The sequence below is a fragment of the Lineus longissimus genome, chromosome 14 (genome assembly GCF_910592395.1).
Source record: "Lineus longissimus chromosome 14, tnLinLong1.2, whole genome shotgun sequence".
Lineage (NCBI taxonomy): Eukaryota > Metazoa > Nemertea > Pilidiophora > Heteronemertea > Lineidae > Lineus > Lineus longissimus.
The window spans coordinates 10,157,113-10,181,670 of NC_088321.1; the positions used below are offsets into that span (position 1 = coordinate 10,157,113).

Below are 24,558 nucleotides of genomic sequence, written 5' to 3' on the forward strand. Positions count from 1 at the left end.
TCTACCTGAAGACTTTCCAGCTCCTTGTGTAAACGGTCCTCATGCTCAGTTTCCAGATCTTTGCGCAAGCGCTCAATCTCAGCCTCAATATGGTGGTCAGCACCTTGTAACATTTGCTCCTGCCGAGCGAGTTCCTGGAGTAACTGCGATTGCTGTGTCTGCCATTCTTGTTTCAAGAATGTGTTTTCTGCCTCCTTTTCCTAAAGAGCAAAGGTCAACGTTAGAAGAGTAGAAGTCAAAATAATGTAAAATTCAAGGAATAATAGTCCTGTTTGCATTCTTCAGTATGTATAGTAGTTGTAGTTGCTGTCGTTTCTTGCATGCTGCTGCGGTAGGACACCAATTGGACTATGTAACACCAAGGTCAATATAAAGAAGTGACGTGCCCTGCAAATGATTGTAAGCGCTCTTCTTTTACTTGTTCCAGGGCACACTTCATATCTACCCTGTGAGATGTGGTAGTATTTGTTTCTCCTCAGCGCCTCAACTGTCCACTCCCATACCCCCCGTATCAAGATTTTACAAGACTCTACTTCCCATCCTCCTCCCAGCTTTGGAGTCTTCCCTCATTTTTTACATGTTCCAGGGCCCTCTTCATATCTTCCCTACAAGATGAATGTGGTATCTGCTTCTCCTCATGAGCGTTTCATGCCAATAACCCCCCCCCCATCCCCTCTTGCCTTAAAAGTCTATTATCACAACTCTTCCGGTTTAGAGCCTACTTACTTTTTTGACCTGTTCCAGAGCTCTCTTCATATCCTCTCTATGAGATGCATGTAGAATCTGCTTCTCCTTCTCATACGCCTCACGCGTCCACTCCAACTTCTTCTCCCAGCCTTTCTCCAAGCTTTCCCTTTCCTATAAGTCAAATTTCATCCATTTAGAAAAATTCTTGCATTGGAAGACACATCGACTTTCTTTCTCAACGAGGCATTATCCTTACAGATGCGGACATCACAAAATGTCATCTGCAGTTGAAATCCTACTCTTGGGTTTTTGGGTTCTTGGGGCACACCTATTTAATAGCTGTTATTATACCAAGAGGGGAAAAACTTGTGTATTTAACGTGCAATAATGCCAATAATACCCAACCACCTCTGGTGCACTCTGGGCTACTGGGGATGGCGAGGTCAGGGGACGGACGTGGTCCCTCTAATGCCATCAGAAGTCGCCATTATGAAAAATCAATCCGATTCGTCACCACATGACGATTGTGACGAGGTCGCACAAGTGGTGGAGTGAATCGGCCAAAATATTCCTACATTTCGATATTTGTGCAATCTTTTCTCCACACATGTGACCCTCTCTGAGAAAACCCAGCTAAAGTTGGCTTGAACTTGGCAGGTTGACACAGACTTGAGTGTTCATTTCCTTCTGTGGTCCTATTGTGAAATCGAAGTTGATCAATTTTGACTCGGATTTTATAAAAGGCCTACAATAGAGAAATAAAACAACAAGTCTGTTTCAACCTGCCAAGTTCACAGCGACTTTAGCTGGGTTTTTTCAGAGAGGGTCACACATTGTCTTTATTAAAGTGATACTATGATGTGATTTACAACTTTGCGGAAATACGTCCGTTTTTAATTGCTGATCACAAATGTAAAGCTCAAATTTTCCATTTTTGATTAGATTTATTATAAAATCGCTGAATGTAAACCACCGCGACCGCGAAAATGTTCATGTTGTGACGTCATCAACGAAAACGGCATCGAAGCGAGCCGTCTGGGCGGGATTAAACCATCAATTTCTAGAAAATGTGCATTTCGATTCGAAAACCTTACCGATTTATGAGAAAGTGATGTAGTCATTTGTCAAAAACAGCTAGAACATTATATGGTGAAATTTGACACGGGTTACCCTTTAAGTTCAATAAGTTGATAAAGAATGTTTGTGGCTGTTGTTAGCGTTTGAATCACATTAAAAAAAGAAGCTTTTTGAACTGAGGTCAAGAGAAATAGTTTTTGACGCCAATGATGTCATGGATGGCGGATTTGTCTCTTCAAGAATCGATTCGAAGTTGCGAGTGCCTCTGGTGATGCCATTTTTAATGTTAAATCATGTTCATGCACTTGATTTTAAGAAAATGCCCTTGTCCAGACTATTCTTCATACTAAGTGCCTCATTTTAATATGTTTTTTGGTGATTTGCTACATTCTAACATGCCACGTGCGGCAACCAGAAATCACACCCTTGGGAATCATGACGCGGTATCAGGAGACTCAGAACTCAGTAACATGAGATGCTCAGACCCATCTTGACTACTCAGAGATTAGGATATTGATTCTCCTGGTCAAATCAGTGAATTGTAAAGCAAGTGCATGCACTGATGAAAATGTTCTTAGTAATGAATAATAATGATAATTTATAATGATTATAGAGCTAAAATTATTCCATACTTCAACCAATGGAATAATTTCTGCCAATATCAAACATCCACCCCACCTTCTTAGCCTCCTCCTTAGCCATCTGTAACTTCTCATTAAAGGACATCTCGCGATCTTTCTGCTCACGTTCGTATCGGTCGCGTAACTGTGTGACGTTCTCCTGGAAATGTTTTGTCAGTTCCTCACACTCCTTGTCATAACGTGTCTGTGCCTCGACAAGTTTCTTCTGCCAGATCCGTTCAACTTCGTTTCGTTCCTGTCAGGAAAACAAATAATGTAAGTTTAAACCCCAATATTTTTAATTCAAACCCCAAGTCAAAGATTTCTTTCTCTTCTTCTCAGAGTTCACTCAAAGCAACACGTGCCTGTCTGTGCAGGCTCACCAAAACTGGACAAGTTCTTGCGGCTCCAGGCTAAATCAGTTGGGATCTTGGAGCAGACTGTACCATCAGAGGTGCAGTATGACAGTCTCAAGCTATGGGTTGAAAAGGACCCTAAAGACAGATACACCAGTCCATGACATTTTGTTGCCTCACCCTGGCCCGATGCAAACTATCGCAACTAATGAACTCTAAAAGAAGACTGAAGACAGCTATGACTATCTGCCGTAGGTTTTTTCAAGTGCCTGTCTAATAAAAGCAGTGGTCTTCGACACATTATCCTAATGAAGAGTCTAACTTTAAAAAGAAGTAACTCACCCAGCTGAACTTCGACTCCATCTCCCTAATAATACTTTTGTCTGAATCGTTTTCAGCGAAACTTTCAAGTGATTTGCGCTCGTGTTCTCGTAACCGCTCGACATCAGCTTCGTGCGACGCCATCAGTTGGGCCTGAAGAAAGCACAGTACATAGGGCACATCAATGTATTGCGAGTACGGGAAAATATTCGTTTGAAAAGGCGATTGCCTCAACCAGTTTGCTAGCATGAGGGTTAAAGTGATGTTTCTTTTGGAATAAAAAGGTCTCACATGTAATGAAGTAACATTCGTATTATGTGGAACATACCATTTCTTTTTCAAACTGTTCCTTCGCTGCCTTCAGTGCGCGCTCCAACATATCATTATGTTCATCTACCAAAGCCTTCCTGTCCTCTTCATGCTGATCATCGACGGCATTCACTGCCTGACGCTTCTCAACATCTGCCCGTCGGATCAATTCCTCTTTTTCCAACAACCAACTCTCTTTTGCGCTGCGGAACTCGCGTTCCAAGTCTTCACGGCGTAGTTTTAATGTCGCATACTCAGATTCCAGTCCTTCTTTTTCGACGGATAAACTCTTGCAGTCGATCTCTAAACGGTTGCAGAGCTGTCGGAAGTTCTTTAGCTCAGTCTCCTTCTTCTGGAGCGCCGTCTGGTGGCCATCGATCAGCTCCTGCAAAGCAGATTGTTTGATATTCTAAAATACCGAGATTTAGAACGAAACGCACTTTACAGTGTAAATGCACTATGCGCAAATGAAGCCTCGTTTTGAATTCAGCAGTTATGGTTAGGAATCCATAACCGCTTGCGTTCGTGCAAAATGTGGAAGCTGTCAAAAAGCATTTAAAGCACATTTTTTGTTTTTTAATTGGATACATTTCAGAATAGAACTTGATACATCACTGTCGGTATTGACTGTCTCACCTAAACCGCTCGGGTGGAGCTGAAATGTTGGCCAAAACCTCGGCTCTACCTTGATTTGGTCTGCATTTTAGCTCCACCCTCACGGTTTTGGTGAGACAACCAATACCTAGAGTTCGGCATCAATTCCTTAAACCAACTCATTCTACAAAAGCGGACAGAGTAGTGCAGTGGTAAGAAAGATGTTGAGTAGTGCAGTGGTAAGAAAGATGTTGAGTAGTGCAGTGGTAAGAAAGATGTGGAGTAGTGCGGTGGTAAGAAAGATGTTGAGTAGTGCAGTGGTAAGAAAGATGTGGAGTAGTGCAGTGGTGAGAAAGATGTTGAGTAGTGCACTGGTAAGAAAGATGTTGAGTAGTGCAGTGGTAAGAAAGATGTTGAGTAGTGCAGTGGTAAGAAAAATGTTGAGTAGTGCAGTGGTAAGAAAGATGTTGAGTAGTGCAGTGGTAAGAAAGATGTTGAGTAGTGCAGTGGTAAGAAAGATGTTGAGTAGTGCGGTGGAAAGAAAGATGTTGAGTAGTGCAGTGGTAAGAAAGATGTTGAGTAGTGCAGTGGTAAGAAAAATGTTAAAAAAAACATGACAGCCCCAATGAGATGATCGTCCATCACGTCACGAACCTCAGTACCCAAGGTATGCAACAAGAGAACGGCCATGCTCCAATGGGGGTACGCAGTATATTACAAAAGTCCTGCTCCTCTACCAAGAGCCCCAGCCGAGAGAGTAAAACAACACCACTTACCTGCTTCTCGAGAAACCAAGCCTTCTTCATGCTGGTGAAATCTTGCTCGAGCTTGTCACGTCTTGACTTCAAACTCTCCACCTCGATGTCCTTCAGCTTAATCAGAGTCTCTTTCTCTTCTTCCGATGCCTCCTTGAAGATTTGTAATTCTTTCTCGAGGCGGTCACGGATACGCTTCAGTTTATCAACCTCCTGAAAGAGAAGTCACAATGAATCATTCAGAGGGTGAAGTCAAAGCGAAGAAATCCGTCTAAAGGCTCTGCATTCAGCAACCTTGCGTGTTCTTATTTATTATCAGAAACGGTGGGGACAATTCCTTGGCTGGGTTTGAAAGAGTCAATAAGATTTCTAAGATCAGATTTGTCTACATGAGTTTGATGAATTAATGCAATTTTAGTCTTCTGCACACAGGTTTGATGCTTTGATCATACCTTCAGTTGGCAAAGTGGTCAATACCCAACACACATCTAGTTCTCATACACTTTATCCTATATCAGTCAGGGCTGCTTACCCTGGATTTTTTTGTGTGTAAGATGGTTAAAAAAATGTCTATTTTCCCCAAAATATGTGTAATTATTTGTGTAATATTGTTTATAAATGTGCAGTGCCTATACACTATAAAATATCATTCTCTGCAGTTATTACTGGAATGCAAAGTCAAGTTACCCCAAGGTATTGTGGACCTGGTCATTGCGGACAACCGAGACTGTCACTGCCCATTAGTAACGTGTATAGGAGTCACTCTAAAGTTTCTGATGACCGCTCTTGGCCTCTTTGAATATGTCTCGGCCGATCATTTGCTGCCATTTAGCAGGTCGCTACGAAGTCTTGTCTACTGAAATCCTAGTCGTCCACCGCAATGAGGTTTCCATCGAGATTTAATTGTTCGCAAGACTATCGAGATATGGTTTAAGCTATCTATAACAAGACGTCACCATGGGTACTGTGTGCGCCATCCCTATGCACAGATTCTTGGTTTCTTCACGCCGGGACAGAGCGGCAGATAAATGTAAACACACACAAAAAAACATCAAACTAAGACTTTTTTTAACAAAGTTTACAATTTTTGTTGGCGTATTTTGGGCTGGAAAAAAAGATACACATCAATTTACGTACAAACGTAGAATCAGCACGTTCTACGTACAAAATACGCAATTTACGTACATGTATAAGTGGGAATCCTGATGCATTGATCTGGTCAACAAAACTGCAGAAAAGCAACATTTTACCCTAAAAGGTTTATTCAAATTCTTCCAAAATCTCGGAAAATTAACCACTATAGGGACACTCTTTAGAAAGACTTTTTCCATTTTGCCACATTTTCAACGTTAAAATTTGCCAGGATGTTGATTTAGACGGCACGATGTCGTCAGGTTGTCGTCGACTCAAAAGTTACGTCTGACTTGACATCTACGCATCACCAGATATTTTTGGTAAAAAAATGACTGAAGTCGCCTTATAATCTTTTTTAAAAAAATATTTCTGGGGATATGTGGTATATGATGAATAAGAAACTGCACTAATGGCTAATCCTCGTCATCCAGATCCCACTCAATAACTTTCTCCGGCCTGAAAGCTTGAGACCACATTGATGCCATTTAAGGGCAACCGAATATATTTTTCCGTTTTTAGGATAGCAAATTCTGTGGATACAAGATATAAACACAGAAGACACCTCTTAATTCGCTTCCAAATTAGAAAACACCAAATTCTGTTTTTATTATGGACCAATTAAATGTTTTAAAAGGGTGAATTCCAGTTTTCCAATATAAAGATTTTTGGGGGCCAGCAATATCCAGCGTAGTGCAAAACAAATTTTTTTTATGGTAAATGAAACCAACCTGTTCCAGTTCCCGTATCCTCTCCTCGAGTTTCCCTTGCAGCTCCGTCTCCAGAAGGTTTTTATTATTCTCCATCAGCTCCGTAATCTCGGCTTGTTTTTCCGCGACCCACTTTTCACGAGCCACCTTCAACGCCTGAGCAATCTGAAATGTTAAACAAAGTTTCATTTTGGTCCGAATAATGATCAAAACTTAGGGGGTTTTTACCACAAGTAATAAAAAAAGCATTAACATTTCCACCAAATATACTGTAAACCTGAAAATATTTGTAGCCCTTTTATTTCGCCGTTGCAACTTTTGCGTATTTTTTAATTTATCCCGGAACACTCATTTCAATAACCGGCAAATTTTCTGTTGCACAGCCATACTTTTGGGCGATTATCTGTAAATGCGAAAAACACAATAATAACAAGGGTTCTTCTTGGATTTACTCTGGTACACTGGTATTAACTGATCACACAAGCCAATACAGGACGCAAAATAAAGCTTCATTTTCGAAATCGCAACGTGCGATTCACACATAATAACCGCATATCGCATATCGTATGTATGGGTCACATGTGCGACTATTTAGCGGTGAACTTTGATGTCTGGACGCTGTGAAAAAAGTGAATAACTGAGGAAATAGACAAGTCATGGGACATTTACCAGTTGTTTTGGAATTGTAAAATGTGTGTAGAGAGATTTGAGGCAAGTTGGACGACTTTCAATCCATCTGTGTGAATGAATTGGCCTGTTTTTGCTGACAAGGGGTCTCAGCCAATTCGCGGGTAATTTTCAGATGAGCGGAAATTATAATTTTCAGAATTTCACAACTCAAAGTCAAAGATGAACAGAGCGACTTTGAAAAACTAAAGAGTAGATTAAAGAGTAAATCAGTATCTCTCTATATCTGAAAAGTAAAACTACGTTAGATAATAGCTCTTTTTAAAAAAATCCTGAAAAAGGCTATTTTTCAGATTTATGCCGCGGTGTCAAAGAGTTCAGAAACGTGCCATAGTTACACTCAAACAGCCAATTTACGCCATTTTGACCTATGTGACCTTGAAAATTAGGTCAAATCAAAAACCCGTATGATATGTGATGAATCCTTGCTCAAGTTCACAGCCCTAGCGGTTAAGAAATATGCCTCTGTTTTTGAAACAGGATTCAGACAACAGACGACTACAGACACTGAGGTATTGTATAGACTCACCTACGGTTCGGCAAAACCCCAGCCCCATTGCTCAATTGTTGCATTTCTTACCTCTTTCTCCATATTCGACTGGTGTTTCCTCATCAACGACGTCTCAACATCAGACCTCATAATGCTCTCGCTCTCCTTACGCGACTTTAACCAATCAGCCTTTGCCTTTGAGAGCGCCCTCTGTATCGCAACTTCTTGACGACTCTCTGCCTCCTTTTCCCAGCGTTTTTCTTCATTTTTCAAATCATTCTGGAATTTGGTCTGCAGTTTTTCCTTTTCAGATTTGATCTGTTTTTCGACAAGATTGTCTACTTGACATTTCTGCGAGTCGAGCCACATTTCTTCAGCTGAAATTTTATCACATGAATAATTTCAATGATGCATATACATGTTCTATTATTATTATGGATTCAAAAACCACTAGGACACAACATGTGCCACCTTTGATGGCCACACTCATTTAATGAGGTGTAATACCTGAAGTCCCCAAGTGTCCATGGCATAACACAAGCAAGCATATAGGGCCCCACAATCTAAAATCACTTTAACAGGCTGTCTGGCCAACTTCAAGACCTTTTTAGGGCAAAATTTAGGACAGTTTTAGTTCACATTTAGGGAGTTTTAGGGATATCTGTAGCCAATTTTAAGGCGATTTAGGGTGTATGATTATGATTCATTATCTAATGGAGTACCTACGCACCATTTCCAGGATTTCATGCACATACTCACAATGTCTCTGGCAAACCATCTCCACTTCCCGTGAGTTGGAGACAGGTAATCAAATCTGGCATCATTGTCACTAACATAAAATAAAGCACTTTGATCCTATGATTCTAAAAGAAACCAGATTTGATGACCGTCGAATCCAACACCAGGATATGAGAAAATATGCCAGTCACATCAGACATTGAGCAATGCATGATCACAGGAAAAAGAGAAAATCAGGGATTTTTTAGGGCAAATGAGCTATATTTGATTGAAATAAGGGATTTTTAGGAAAAGTGAAAAAATAAGGGATTTTTAGGGCCGCCAGAAAACCTGCTTTAATCTGCTTTTATGATTGCATGCAACAATTCTGTCTGCAATTGACATTGCAGGTACGTGCAACAGTAGTCGTTGATCAGAACAACCTGCAATACATGAATTTCAGCACTGCTGTTGTGTAGACAGACATACAAACACTATAAATACCAAGTTTCAGCAAATTCGTATGCGCATTATTAACTGCACTATGGCATTGTGTATAACAGCAATTCTATTTTCCCAGACCACCAGTAATTATGAACGGCGTACCCCTTTAAGGGCTGAAAATTAAAAAACGTGGTTCATCCCCATTTCGCCTACAGATCAAATGGGTGTAGGCAAAATGATGAATAGGCGAAATGGTGAATAGGCGAAATGATGAATAGGCAAAATAGGTAATAGGCGAAATGGGTAAAGGCGAAATGGTGAATAGGCGAAATGGGGGTACACCAAAAACGTTCCAGACAGAAACAGAATTGATTGGAGCATCAGACCAACCTTCTTTCATTCTGTTTTCCAGTCGACTTTCCACCTCTGTCTCAAGACGTATTTTCCACTCTCGTTCAGCATTCTTCGTGGCAGATTCAACGGCTGCCTGCTTCTCGCTCTTATGTTCCTCGAACCACTCCACTTTTGCCATGGCAACCTGGAAACATTTCAACAAGCTGGAATTCTGTGTTCAGGGTTTTTCAACACAAGTCATACTCCATTGCACAAAAAAAGCACTCTGATTTTTGGTGATTTGCATGGAAAATGAGACATTTGACTGAAATGCTATACTTTATCTAGAAATTATATAGACCCAAGTTTTACTCAATCTGCCAGAATTGGCCACAGCATGAACAAGAATGAGCCATTCGAAGGGAAATACCAACAATTTATTCGAGTCATTTCGAGCTTGTTGTGCATGGTGAAATGGAGTATAGGGCTAACTGAAGACTCAGTACACTTGAGAATGACTCCAGCCCAGGGGACTCCTAGTAAATCCACCAAGCTACATGTATAGTGGAACTTAAGACAGAAATAAAGGGTTGGCAAGACAGAAAACCCTCTACTTGACCCCTACCAGGAGTACCTGGCAGAGAAATAGAGAGAAAACTGCAGGATTTGCAGCAATAGCGATCATATATACAAAAATAGTAAGTTTTTCTGAACCACCCTGCTTAATCATCATTCCTACCTGAGCCTCAACCTCTCTCTTCATGTCCTCCTCTTTCTCCTTCCACCATTTATCTTTAGCAGTTGCCATGGTAACCTGATTTGTTTCCAATAACGACCGGCGAAGTTTTTGTAATTCTTCTTCCTTTTCTTGAACCAGCTGCTCCTTTAGCTGTAAACAGAAGAGGCAGACGTTAGAATCACCTGCTTTTTTACAATGCTTGACTAAATGGCTTTCTTCAGCACTTGTTTCAATAAGTTTGGTAACCGTTCACAAGCACTTTGGAATTATTATCATCCTGTCTCCACAAAAAACCTTTTGGGTTCTGAGAGCAGCTACAAAGTGATCATTTGAACTCGACCAGAAAAAAAATTGCTAGACATAGCTCAATTTTTCAAAATTCGTACAATTTTTCCTCATGTTGCAAGGAGATTTCAGGAAAAATTTTATTCTTCTTTTGAAAATAGAATTATTTATCTACCAGCCTGCACCAATGTTTTTAGAGATGTATGTCATGAGGCGTTTGATAAAAAAATGAAATTTGTAATTGAATTGAAAATTTTCCGATTGTGTATTGTACGTTCCAAATACAAATTACTACATTGCCGTCTGTAGAGGAACATGCACATACTGTGTATACCAAGTTGCATGCAACACATCTGCACTACGGCGTTGTATATAACTAGATTTCTATTTTCCTGACCCGCGATTGCCTCAACAGCTGGTTATAAATTCATTGCACGTATTTCTCCCCTTGAATAGGCTTTGCGTTCAAGAAGCAATCAAGGTCTGATTAAAAGATGGAGGCTGGCTCATGGAACAGATCAGGAATTGGGTGTACTTCATACTCAAACTTACCTCTTCAATTCGTTTATCGTACGCCTCCCGACAGTCATTCTTAATGCGCTCTTCAATACTATCCTTCTCACGGCAGACTGTCACGTAACTATCTTTCACACTCAGCAGTTCCTTCACTGTCTCGTCGAGTTTGACCCGCGTTTCTTCGACCTGTGACTGATAACTGGCGATGAGTTTCCGTCTCTCCTCGTTGAAGTTTTGGACGAGTTCATCACGGATGCGATCTTTTGCTTCCTCATAATGCTGTTGGAGCGTGGCATGGTATCTGCAAGTACAAATAGTGTTTCTAGATGATAATACTGCAAAGCCAGAAAAATTTGCTTGCCTTCTTATTTGTATACAGATAGATAATCGTTGAAATACGTTGCCGCAAAAAGAAAATCTAATCGAAATTACTGTTATAGGATGTCAAAACGATAAATCAAAAGTATGGAAAGATTGCAATTTCAAAAACGACATAATGAAATGGCTACAAATATTTCTGGGATAACAGAGGCATTCCGCGCTGAAAACACACTGCTGAAAACACACTTATTCAAAAGATCGTATGCCATTGGAGAGGGAACGCTTTGAGAGCGAGAACTATAGTGTCACAGAATTGTGCTGTATAAAAGACTCATTATTATTATTATCAGTACAGAAGATGGGCAAAAAAGTGCTTCCTGCCTTTTTTTCACAACAGCTATTGCATTTTTTATAACAGAAAAGTTCTAACACTGGCCTTTTATTCAGTTTACTTTGAACTTCTTTGCTAATTTCTAAAACCCATGCCCTTTACATCTAGAAGAGATGATTTTACAAGGAATTCTAGATAACCCAGTCATTGGTGAATCTTGCCTAAACCATTTTGTGCGCTGGACGGTTGCAAGCCGCAGCCAAGACCACGTTCAACAACCATCCAGGGTTTCTGCCAGAGGGGGGGCAAGGGGGGCACTAGCCCCCCCTCAACTTTGCTGAATAATGATTTCAAAATATCTCTTATCTCTCAATGAAAGAGATAAGATAAGGTGTGAATCACTATAATATCCTTATCAGATACTGACAACATCAGGGATGTGTCAGACAGTATCAAACAGACTACTTGAGAGGGAATTCATCAGCTGTATTTTCATATAAACATTTCAACGACATATATTTATCACTATCTATGTATTCTTTTGCTGATTTTCAAAATTCATGTAGGAAAACCGGTGTTTTTGAACGTGAGTATTTGGCTCTGAAATGCTCGGAAAACGCATTCTCCGGGCATCTAGCCAAAAAATTTTTTTTTTTTTTTTTTTTTCCGGGTTGTGCCCCCCTAACGTAAATTCCTGGCGGAAACCCTGCCATCAGTCTATTAAATACTCCTCACACGTACCTTTCTTGATTGGACATTTTCTCATCACTAAAATTCCTCATGACCTGTGACAGCTCCGTGTTCAGTTCATTATTCATCTCTGTCAAACGTTCTTCGTTGTTGGCAAAGTCTTCAAGTCTGTTCTGCAGAGCCTGAAAATTGTGTTGGTGTTTTTTCAGATATATTGCTAAGAACGTGACATCAGTGAAGTAAAGATATTACTAGAAATATGAAATTTGCTTGGTGACAAATTTGATGGTTGCTATGTCACGTGTATGTGTGATTGACAGAATCGCGGCTTGAGTGCTTTTAAAGCGAAAATCGGAGCAAAAAACCCTACAAAATCATCGAAATCAGCAGAATTTTGAAAATCACTTCGTGTCTTTCCATGCATCAAATCAATACCAATGGACTACTGGTAAAGAATATTTAGTTTATTTGGCAGTTTGTCTGGACTACCTCCACATGTGGATAGTCTAGTATCTCAAGATATGGTCCCGTGGTGGGGACCATAATTATATGTAGTTCCAGACATAAAATGACCTGTTGTAGAATGCCCGAGGAAACGGCCATGTCTTCTTCAGAAACCTCGACTGTCAGAGAGTCATCCTCTCATCAATCAGAGGAAGTCGTGATTAGCCTGAAAGTTGAACCCACGACCACCGATGTGACGTCAACATTACTTTAAAATGTCCTGCATCAATTTAACACACTAAATCAAAGCCAGCAACTCTGATCATTGCCACATCATCATGAGAGCAATAATACATACAGGCATGGGAACAGGAGCCGATATTGACCAAATAAGAGACGAATGAACAAATTAATGCCGCCGAGGAAAAAAAAAGGCTTGTTGTGGCGCGATCATTCTGGCTTGTTCTTGCGCTAGCCGGCGAAGTCAGACGCCTGTATCACCACCCCCAACACCCTAATTTTTCCATTGCAATTCTGTATGAATCTCAGGATTTTTTAGTGAAATCCGGCTAAATCCAGAGGATCCCCATGTCTGTACATAATCAATGGTTACAAACACAGCATACCTCAACCTCTGCCGCTAACTCCAATTTCTCCCCCTCCAACTTTGCCACATCGCGTTCCAACCGCTCCTCCAACGGTGTCTTCTGACCTTGACCTTTCTCATAGTCTGCAACCTTGACCTGAAAAACTTCAATTCTCTCAGTCTCCTGCTTCAAGGTCAAGTTCAGGTTTTCATATTGGCGTCTTGCCTCTGTCAGGTCTTTTTTCATGGCCATGTTGACGTCTTGTAGTTTACGGACCTGGGCTTGTTTTTGGCGATAATTTAGAAGACAGCGTTCAAATTCCACTTTGACTTGTTTAAGGGTTCCCTCACTGGGTGGTGGTGTCTGTCTGCCGCTGCTATAAAGAGAAAAGTTCATATTAGATTTTGAAAGATACATTCTCTTTGCACAAGTGTACAAGGTGAAAGCCACTGCTACATGTATCAAACTTCACTTTGAACAACCATTTCACTGCGGTCGACTGACTATCAATCCGATTATGTCATGATGCAACGCATAAAGAAATGCATGATGTACGGCATTGCCACAAATAATGCCATAGAAAGTCATAGCCAACTGATCAGGAGGGCGTCTTGTAAAGAAGAGGTTAAAAAGCCAATCGGAAAAGAGTTTTATCTGATTAAACAGCAATTAAAAGGACAAGCTTTTACAAGACAAAGCCTATTTTGACAGTGATAAGATTTGGAAGTCCACTTCAGTGACCATCTCATCAAGAATTATTGCAAGAGAGACAATATTAGTAGTGAAGCCTCCCTTAGCTCCGAGAGCTGAAGATTACAAATGTCTACATCAAGGCAAATTGGTAATTCACTGTAATTATACATACTGCCGGAATTTATCAGCGAGTATAATTTTTGGGCAGTTTCGTGGCCTTTCTCCGATTCTTTTCCGATTTCAGGCTGTCACATTAACAAAATTGCAGGAGAGTTGTCTTGGAAGGCCACATTTCTCTCTATGATAAAAATGTGAAGGATGGTCTGTGTTCATGGGGAGTGATAAAAGGTCTCCAAAGACTGATTTAAGGGGAGTGATGGGGCTTAAGTCATTGGCTACGGCAAGCCGCTGTCAGCAGCGCGGGCGAATTTACCCTTTACTACATAAAGCCGGGGTCAGCGGCTTTCTTGACGTCACTGAGAATTTCAACGTAAACAATCACAATTTATGCTTACACGTGAATTTGACCAATCAGAATCGAGCATTACATCCTGCTGGCCACATTTAGGTATTATAATTAGATGGAATCCCGAAAATGACACGAGGAGAGGGGTTTCCCCAACTTAGATAGTCAAGACATTTAAAAATGGCGACCAACTCTACAAGTACAGTGAGGCCGCGTAGATTGAGGGCACAACAGGTCGTCCAGTGCCTTGATACTTGGCTTGATGATGATGATGATGATGATGATGTAGATAATTCAGAGGATGATCCTGGTGCCAGTATAAGTGGCGATAGTGTTCAAATCCTTGGAACACCTACCTACTTCATTGAAGCCAAATTATTGCATAATTAGATGGGGTAGGTTCCAAGGATTAGGAAAACGTTAAGGTTTCTATACTTTTCTTGATTTTCTTGATGACAGAGGGGTTTTTCTGTCAGTACCTGATATTTTGGTAATTTCCGCAAAAAGTATTCCGTCTTGGCGTGACTTAATTATAAAAAAGTATTCCGGAGCCAAAGAGTAAAATATGATCACTCCTCTAAATGTGAATGCTGGTGATGTGTACCATGAACAGTGCTAGCAGAGACCCTTGTAGGACCCATTTTAATGACGGCCACCATTTATCAAGGTTTCAAACAGTACTCACAACGACGTGTCCAATCGTGGTATCTTACTCTCAACACCACCCTTGATGTTCAACTGAACAAATGAATCAGAATGACATCCCTCGGTCGGCGACGCCGCTCGTGAACCTGACTTCGGCGCGGGTGATGGGTGGACACCAAATGATGCGGCCGATTCGTACATGGACAGCTGCTCCTTGAGGTCTTGGAGTTCATCCTGCAAGGCCTGGCAGAGGTCGTCACTGATGGACTTGGAGGCTTCCGCTTGGACAACTTGGACTTTGAGGCGGTTCACTTCTTCTGGCGAACCTGCAATAGACAGAGAGAAAACACCTCCTACTAAATGAATGTCAGGGGAAAATATATTTTTAGGCCCGACATGAGATGGTAGTCCAGGACCGGTGGGATTCCCCAACTCTTTGCAAATGATCCCAAGGGTCCTTTTTGATTAGAGCACCATAGACAGTACATACACCACTTGACCTTCAAAATATCAAGCAGCACAGCACTGGGGAGCGAATGCATCCAGGTGGGTGATCAAACACACGCAGCACAACTCATTGTCGAATGGCAGTTAAGCGTGCTAAAATAAATCCCAGAAATAAAATCAACACTGGTTGGAATTTTTTTGTTACCTTTTTCAAGAAGTTCACGACACCTTTGCTGACTCTCATCGAGACTCTGTGTCAGTTTATTAATGGCGTTGATGCGGTCAAGATTTGAAGACTCTGAAGATTTCATCACCGTTGACAACTGCTGGCGAAGTGACTCGACCTCATCTTTCTGGAACAAGAAACAGCTTATTTTAGACATTAGATTTAGAATGAGAAAGTGATATAGCTTTTGCCCAGGGAAGGAGTCCATTTGCAGGTCTTCCCAGCTTCTCCTCAACTCACCTCGTAGCTGAAGATCTCCAATGCCAAAAAAGGAATGCTACTAATCTTACTAAAAGCATGAAAAGTTTGAAAGTAACACCGTTTTCATGATAGACTGTATAATTTAGTCCAAGGACCTGGTACTAGCTTTCGGCACGTACTGTGCCTCTATTATAGTATGAGCAAAAAAGTGAAAAATCCAAGTTGATGCATGCAATGTAAATTGTATACACTCGATTGAAAACCACAGAAAAACACAGCGATCAGAGTTGATAAGGTTTAAACGTAGACAAGGGCAACAAGGTGTGACATGATGTAACTACAGAGAAAACACCAGTAGGCTGCACAGAGGAAATGAGCCATTATATTAAAAACAACAAGCATGAGAGAGGTACGGTGGCCCATTAGGGACATCATGTTTTTTTTTAGATTCAAATACGATTTTTTTTTCTCGAATTTTCTCCACGGAATTAAGTATTTTCTCCACGGAAATAACATTTATCTCCACGGAAATAAATACTTTTCTCCACGGAATTAAGTATTTTCTCCGCGGAAATAACATTTATCTCCACGGAAATAACATTTATCTCCACGGAAATAAATACTTTTCTCCACGGAAATAAATACTTTTCTCCACGGAATTAAGTATTTTCTCCGCGGAAATAACATTTATCTCCACGGAAATAAATACTTTTCTCCACGGAATTAAGTATTTTCTCCGCGGAAATAACATTTATCTCCACGGAAATAACATTTATCTCCACGGAAATAAATACTTTTCTCCACGGAAATAAATACTTTTCTCCACGGAATTAAGTATTTTCTCCGCGGAAATAACATTTATCTCCACGGAAATAAATACTTTTCTCCACGGAAATAAATACTTTTCTCCACGGAATTAAGTATTTTCTCCGCGGAAATAACATTTATCTCCACGGAAATAAATACTTTTCTCCACGGAAATAAATACTTTTCTCCACGGAATTAAGTATTTTCTCCGCGGAAATAAATAATTGATTCCGCTGATATGATTGGTCCTGCATTTTAGAGGACGAGGTCAAGGTGAAACTATTAACCCTTAAACCCCAACCTTGCGGTAGGCTCGGGAACCAAGCTGTACAGGCGCTGCCCGCTGGAACACGAGGCCGCTTGTCAATCCCGTTTGACATTGTCAGATCTGACTATACGTGTATAGTGTTGGCATGAAGACTGTGGAAGATGTAAGTAACACGATGATTGTCAGATTTGATACGTTTTGAATCATAAAAATGCAGTTGGTAGCATCTTTGTAGAGTGGCCTAGTATCAGTGAAGAAAACGGTACGTGGAGACCCACTGCCGATGTTATGTAGCTATACAATGTCAAACGGGATTGACAAGCGGCCTCGTGTTCCAGCGGGCAGCGCCTGTACAGCTTGGTTCCCGAGCCTACCGCAAGGTTGGGGTTTAAGGGTTAATAGTTTCACCTTGACCTCGTCCTCTAAAATGCAGGACCAATCATATCAGCGGAATCAATTATTTATTTCCGCGGAGAAAATACTTAATTCCGTGGAGAAAAGTATTTATTTCCGTGGAGAAAAGTATTTATTTCCGTGGAGATAAATGTTATTTCCGCGGAGAAAATACTTAATTCCGTGGAGATAAATGTTATTTCCGCGGAGAAAATACTTAATTCCGTGGAGATAAATGTTATTTCCGCGGAGAAAATACTTAATTCCGTGGAGAAAAGTATTTATTTCCGTGGAGAAAAGTATTTATTTCCGTGGAGATAAATGTTATTTCCGCGGAGAAAATACTTAATTCCGTGGAGATAAATGTTATTTCCGCGGAGAAAATACTTAATTCCGTGGAGATAAATGTTATTTCCGCGGAGAAAATACTTAATTCCGTGGAGATAAATGTTATTTCCGCGGAGAAAATACTTAATTCCGTGGAGAAAAGTATTTATTTCCGTGGAGAAAAGTATTTATTTCCGTGGAGATAAATGTTATTTCCGCGGAGAAAATACTTAATTCCGTGGAGATAAATGTTATTTCCGCGGAGAAAATACTTAATTCCGTGGAGAAAAGTATTTATTTCCGTGGAGAAAAGTATTTATTTCCGTGGAGATAAATGTTATTTCCGCGGAGAAAATACTTAATTCCGTGGAGATAAATGTTATTTCCGCGGAGAAAATACTTAATTCCGTGGAGATAAATGTTATTTCCGCGGAGAAAATACTTAATTCCGTGGAGAAAAGTATTTATTTCCGTGGAGAAAAGTATTTATTTCCGTGGAGATAAATGTTATTTCCGCGGAGAAAATACTTAATTCCGTGGAGATAAATGTTATTTCCGCGGAGAAAATACTTAATTCCGTGGAGAAAATTCGAGAAAAAATAATCGTATTTGAATCTAAAAAAAACATGATGTCCCTAATGGGCCACCGTAGAGAGGTGAACTAAAAACAAAAAATAAAAACACACAACCCCAATTCACTTGTAGGGGTGTAATTGATGCATGGTTTTGAGGCTAAGATACTACTTTAAGCTCATCGTGTAGTGGTTTAAAAAATGTTGTTAAGAAGTCATAAGAAAAACAGAAACAAATGTAATTTTTTTGGTATCAAGCAGCACAAGTGAGCAGCCTGGTTTTCCCTTGGTGCCCAAGCAAGCTGGTTTCAGTAGTTGGAACGCTCAAACTTTATGGGGATCTTCTCTTTGCCCCGGCATGCCATAGGCACCAGGTACATTTTACACTCATGGTAAAAAGTTTATGGACATCAGTGTGTCATATTTCTAGGGCTAAGACAGGTCATCTTCATAATTCTAAGTTATGAAGTTCAAGCCAACAGACAAGTGTTCACTGCTGGCACGTGTGCTTATCGAGTTATGAGTTGTGGTCTATCACACATTCGGGGACCATTTCATTCGTGCTGTGTCAGCTTGGAATGCTGGTGGAAATTGCAAAAGGAACAAGAGGCCCAAGGGCCTAGCGCTCTACTGAAATACATGGGTACAATGTACAAAATATGGAAAGCACCTGGTGGGTCTCTTTCAAACTTAATTTTGTTAAAATATTGATGTGCCTGTCACACCTATATAGGCCTACCATAGAAAAAATACGTGCTACTTATTAGTGAAATTCAAGAGCTTGAGCTCTATGACCATGAACAGTAGGTCAAATCGTAAAAACCTGGGTGATATATAATGGAGAAATATTAGATACGCCAACTATAGTCACTCTAACTGCAGCCAATGGCTTTAAAATGGAAATATATGATTTTCAAGATGGCGCCTGCCAAATTAAAAAAAGAAAATGTGATATACAAGTGAAAAGAGAAAAAAAATTATTATTATTATTACCATTATCATACTGTACCATGTTAAAATTATGCAAGTACCTGCATTCTACTTTTTTCGCAATTTTTGGGGGTTGGAAAAACCTAGAGGAATTTTGTGATCAGCCAAATCAAAACTCGTAAATCAATAGAGAAAAATATTAAACGCGAAATTTTCCCATAAATGAAGAGCTGAAACATTTTGCGGTCAACAGAACCTTTTCTTCCAGAATTTTCGTAGTCTCATCCATCTTTTCTTTCAAAGCGAACATTTCACGATCGTGTTTCTGCTTGATGCTGTGAATGAGTGTATCATGGCGGTCCCGTGCTCGTGACATGCAGTCGGCGGTTGTGAGGTCAATCAGCTGTTGGTTGAGATCCGATATTGTTGATTCTGCATCTTCTATATTCTTTTCATACTGAAAAAAAGGTTATGATTATGAACAAGTGCCACAATGTTCTCCACTTGATTTTCAATAGTTCAGGTCCTGGTTGAACCCCCTCTCTATAAGAGGCAGTAATTATCGTCACAACTGGGTCATTTCTGACCTGTGTATAATATGAACACCTTGCTGTTAGTAGTGCCATTTACACGATTCGAAAAAAGTGACATCGAATCCACATCTGTAAAATGACCCACGTCTACACGACACAAAAAAAAGAATCTGGATTGATTCCGAGACTCCTCTTCCAGCCTAAAGGTGGCGTATTTAAAGGAGTGACGTCATCAACACTTGATGTGATGTCACCAACACGAAGCCTCGTCCAGTGTTGTGATGACATTTGGACCGAGAACAGGGACCTGCACAAACACAATGATCAAATGACATGAAAAATTTGCTGGCTTGACCGCGGATCGGCGTGAATTGCATCTACACATTACAAAACGTTCCCAAGTCCATATCAGATCCAGATTAAATCCTACTACTTTGGTGGGTGAGAAAACAATTGAATTGAATGGAACATGCTATATTCGCCGTTTACACGAATGATTCGGATCCTTTTTTTGGAGTTGTGGGAAGGGCATTATACTAGACACCTTTCTCAGTTCCAAGGGTGCCTGTCCCTAAAATAGACAGACTCTACTGCACATGAATGTAGTGGTGATACAATCAGGTCATCTGTGATCTTGGATAAAGAATTCAAAATGGTTGTTGTTTTTTTAGAAGGACACAATTTTCCTCCGAGCTTACAGCAAGGCCACCATTTTTAGGATTTCAAGACCACTACTTGGCAGTTCTTGGGATTCAAAATCTTCATCAAAATGAACTCCTGCACAGAGTATCAAACATGGTATTGATATAGAGGGAAGTTCCTTACCTCTGCTCTGGTTTTGTTCAGTGAATCCAACTGAGACGTCAAGCTTGATATCGTAGACCGATTGCGACTATTTTCATCCTGGGCTTGATGCAGTAACGCCTGGCTCTGATTCAGGCTTGCGGATAAACCCTCTTTTTCCCCTGAAAAGATGATCATATATAAAATACTGGTGATGACGGACGAAAATTTCCAGAAAATATCTATTTTACCAACTGCTATGCAAAATACTGTAAATTGGCTAATCTTTGCTAGTGATGTGTTTTCACAGTTTTCCTGAGTAACCTTGTTTAGCGAAAATTACAATTGTGAAACTTGTGAAATTGGCACGAACCAAGTATCACACAGTAGCATCTTTCCATTCAGGTCAGCCTAGTTACAAGTACTCTCCTGATCAGAGAGGTGTCCTGATCAGAGAGGTAAAATTGAAAGGAAACAACAAAACTGGTACTAAAGCTAGTGTCCTTAATGAGAGGGTATCCTTATTAGAGAGTTGTCCGCTAAAGGAGGTTCCACTGTCATGACTGTACTGCTATACATTGGTCAATGGTCATGTGAAATTTTTTGTAACATGGCTTTTGCCTAGAGTTGGCATCAGATGTCAGTTTACTGACCACCACGTTTTTGCGCGCCCTTTTTTTCTCGTTGATTTATCCGAATAGTCCGCCATATAGAAATAAATCGGCCAGGGGCCATTGTGCTCACCGTATGGATATTTGGTGGTTAGGAATTAATCCTTAAAAGAAACACGCTGAATGTATAGTATATAGGTCAAATCAAAGTCGGTATGACATGTGATGTACCCTTGCTTGGAGTACCTACCATAAAAATATCATCGAAAACCAGTCGCTAATAAGCGAGATATTCCCTGGTGGCCAAATCGATAATCAGATCGAACTGAAATTTGGTGTAAAGAGGTAACATGAGGTAGGGAGTCACGTGTACCAAATTTCAAGTTCATAGCTTGAGTAGTTAAGAAACATGCCATAGTTACACTCAAATGGCCAATTTACGCCATTTGACCTCTGTGACCTTGAAAAGTAGGTTGCATCAAAAACTCATAGGATATGTGATGTATCCTTGCTCGTAGTACTTACCTGTACCATTAAATTATCGTCCAAAACAAGTCACTAATAAGCGAGATATTGCACTTTTTACCTTTTTTAGTTTTAGCCCCCTGGTGGCCAAGTCGAGAATCACATCAGACCAATTTTCGGTGTCAGTGGTAATAAGACGTAGGGAGTTATGTGTACCAAATTTAAAGTTCATAGTTTGAGCAGTTAAGAAACATGCCATAGTTTCACTCAAATGGCCAATTTACGCCATTTGACCTCTGCGACCTTGATAAGTAGGCCGCATCAAAAACTCATAGGATATGTGAGTATCCTTGCTCGGAGTACTTACCTGTACCATTAAAATATCGTCGAAAACAAGTCACTAATAAGCGAGATATTGCTTTTTTTACCTTTTCTAGTTTTAGCCCCCTTGTGGCCAAGTCAAGAATCACATCAGACCAAATTTACTTGTCAGTGGTAGTAAGAAGTAGGGATGTGCACCAAATTTCAAGTTCATAGCTTTTGTGGTTAGGAAACATACCCTAGTTACACTCGAATGGCCAATTTACGCCATTTGACCTCTGTGACCTTGAAATTTAGGTCAAATCAAAAACCTGTATGATATGTGATGTAGCTCATACCCTAGTTACACTCGAATGGCCAATTAACGCCATTTGAATTTGACCTCTGTGACATTGAAATATAGGTCAAATGAAAAACCTGTATGATATGTGATGTAGCTCTCCTAGGAAAACCTACCATAAAAAAATGTTTGTCGAAAATGAGTCACTTATAAGAAAGTTATCACACTTTTAAGGTTTCCACTTTTGGCCCCCTGGTGGCCAAGTCAAGAATCAGATCGGACCGAAATTCATGGTCACCCGACCTGGAAGTCCTGTGTACAAAGTTTCAAGTTCCTAGATCTTGCGGTTAAGAAACGTGCCACTGTTTTTGAAACAGTATACAGACGACGACAACGATAGACGACGACGGACACAACGGTATTGTATAGACCCCTACGGTGAGCCAATCATAAACAATTTCGAAACTGCCAAAGTAAACAGGCATGAGAATTTGTCGGTTACAGTAGCATTCAGGGTAAACATTGGCTAATTTTTATGACACAAACAACACAAGACAGTCCAGCTAAAAATTTTCTAACCATAACTAAAAAAACAACCTTCAATTTTCGCCAACTTGTGTTTCATAATCCGCGTATCTCTTGCTGCTTCCTCCTTCAGCGCTTCGTAGTTCCGCGTCATTTCGTCGAGTTTGCGGCCTCGGGCACTGTAAAGGATCTGTAACTGGGCCAACTGCCGCGTATCTGGAGCACCACCTGTGGGGGAAATAACATTCTATCATGCAATTTCAATATATGCAAGCTCGCACACTAGAGAGAATGTTTTCTTCAGGAATAAAGTGCTGAGGCAATAAAAGAACTAGTGCATGATGCCATGAGTGAAGAGTGTAGGCGAGTTCTGTGTTGTCTGTTATGACCGTGTTGATGAGGAAGATCAGTCACGATCACATTCATTTATGTATTGTACAGTTGGTCAGGGACCTACCCTGCTTTTGCTACAGGCCTACTTGATTTGGGAGGTGAGTTCATGGCTTAGCTGAGCCCTGGCTCATTGGGCCAGATCACCATGGGCATGGATCTGCTAGTCCGTGGCTAGGTCGGCCCGGTGCCCTGCTTGTGATTGCAAATAGGCCTACTCTACCAACTTGGCCTAATAAAAACCCCACAGCACATTAATGAACATTTTTCCTTTCGTCTGCAGAGTGCAACACCTCAGGATGTCAGGGGCAAGGTAAAACAAAAAGTCAAAAGATCATGAACCTTTGACATGGTCTTATACCCCTGTAAACACCCCTGCAATGGACCTCCAGCAAAACTGATATATACCCCGGCAAACACCCCTGCTATCAGGAGTTCATTTGCATATTTGGTCCGCCTGCAAATACCCCTGACAAAACCCCGGTAGACTGCTCATGCAGGGGGACTGCCCACATTTATAATGACCCCTGCAGACACCTCTCAAAGAAAACAAATCAACTCCAATTCAGTCAGCAAGGACGAAAAACTGCCGAAAATTTCCGCCAAATTTTTTGCATTTTTTTCTCAATGTTTGCCAAAAAAACAAATATTTGGCTGCTTGCCTGCCCTAAAGTTTCTGGAGACGAAAGCTACATCAAACAAACAATGTCTTTAATGGGTGGCCTTAACTTACCTTGTTCAATAAACTGCCTATCCGTCTCGGCCTTCTTACTTTCCTTACTATCCGCTTCCTGTATCTCACCCGTTTCCTGTTTCCCATCAGCCTGAGTCTGTTGCACATACTGTACTTTATAGTTCTCCAAATCTTTGGGACTTTTAGCACTGTTTACAAGATGAGCAGCTCGCGGCGATGAACCATCGTAATTTTTGGGCGAGAATGGTGCAGAATGGGGTGAATTATGATTAATGTCCGTCGGATATTCCGGAAACTGTTCTGGATGACTTTGATACTCGTGATGGGGACTAAACGTGCTTTCTTGCGAGCTCATATAATGTCCATCACTGGTGCCATAACCGTGGTAACCATCTGGATAGTAACCATCGGGATAGTATCCGGGACCATTCATATATTGTGGTTGATCGTAACCCTCCTGGTAGGCATATTCCTCGTGAATCGGCGCCATATGCGCAACCTGATAATCCTGGTGGCCATCTTTTCCATGATCGTACATGTACTCGCCCCCTATTGGCCCGTATGGGGACCGCTGCTGCTCCCATTCTACATGATTTTCCAGGTTTTCTCCATGGGGATAATTTCCGTGCAGTTCGCCCTGATAATCATAATAGTTCTGAGGGCGCATGTTGTAGTCTGGATATTGATATCGGGGGCTCATCTGGTGCCCAGGTGAGACTAATTCTTGTTCTTGAGATGACCCTTTGCCCTGGGCCGGCCAACCATCTGTCTGTTGATCGGGAACTCTGGAAATAAGATGAAAATGCTTAGCAAAGCTTAGATGGACTGCTCACATTT

The 24,558-nt window shown here is 40.8% G+C and overlaps 1 protein-coding gene across 1 annotated transcript in view; it reads right to left on the reverse strand.

Annotated features, from left to right (window-relative positions):
* The window catches only part of LOC135498732 (centrosomal protein of 152 kDa-like), a 43,866-nt gene that overhangs the window by 17,026 nt on the left and 2,282 nt on the right, over nucleotides 1-24,558 (reverse strand). The window contains exons 4-22 of the mRNA XM_064789120.1: nucleotides 23,761-24,506; nucleotides 22,710-22,865; nucleotides 20,478-20,617; nucleotides 19,376-19,576; nucleotides 15,601-15,748; nucleotides 14,989-15,274; nucleotides 13,184-13,520; nucleotides 12,165-12,295; nucleotides 10,808-11,072; nucleotides 9,971-10,120; nucleotides 9,289-9,436; nucleotides 7,828-8,114; nucleotides 6,582-6,725; nucleotides 4,741-4,932; nucleotides 3,390-3,755; nucleotides 3,083-3,214; nucleotides 2,443-2,640; nucleotides 727-858; nucleotides 6-200 (exon numbers count right to left, since the gene is read on the reverse strand). Coding sequence (XP_064645190.1) covers nucleotides 6-200; nucleotides 727-858; nucleotides 2,443-2,640; nucleotides 3,083-3,214; nucleotides 3,390-3,755; nucleotides 4,741-4,932; nucleotides 6,582-6,725; nucleotides 7,828-8,114; nucleotides 9,289-9,436; nucleotides 9,971-10,120; nucleotides 10,808-11,072; nucleotides 12,165-12,295; nucleotides 13,184-13,520; nucleotides 14,989-15,274; nucleotides 15,601-15,748; nucleotides 19,376-19,576; nucleotides 20,478-20,617; nucleotides 22,710-22,865; nucleotides 23,761-24,506 — 4,354 coding nt within the window. The remainder of the gene's footprint in view (nucleotides 1-5; nucleotides 201-726; nucleotides 859-2,442; nucleotides 2,641-3,082; nucleotides 3,215-3,389; nucleotides 3,756-4,740; nucleotides 4,933-6,581; nucleotides 6,726-7,827; nucleotides 8,115-9,288; nucleotides 9,437-9,970; nucleotides 10,121-10,807; nucleotides 11,073-12,164; nucleotides 12,296-13,183; nucleotides 13,521-14,988; nucleotides 15,275-15,600; nucleotides 15,749-19,375; nucleotides 19,577-20,477; nucleotides 20,618-22,709; nucleotides 22,866-23,760; nucleotides 24,507-24,558) is intronic.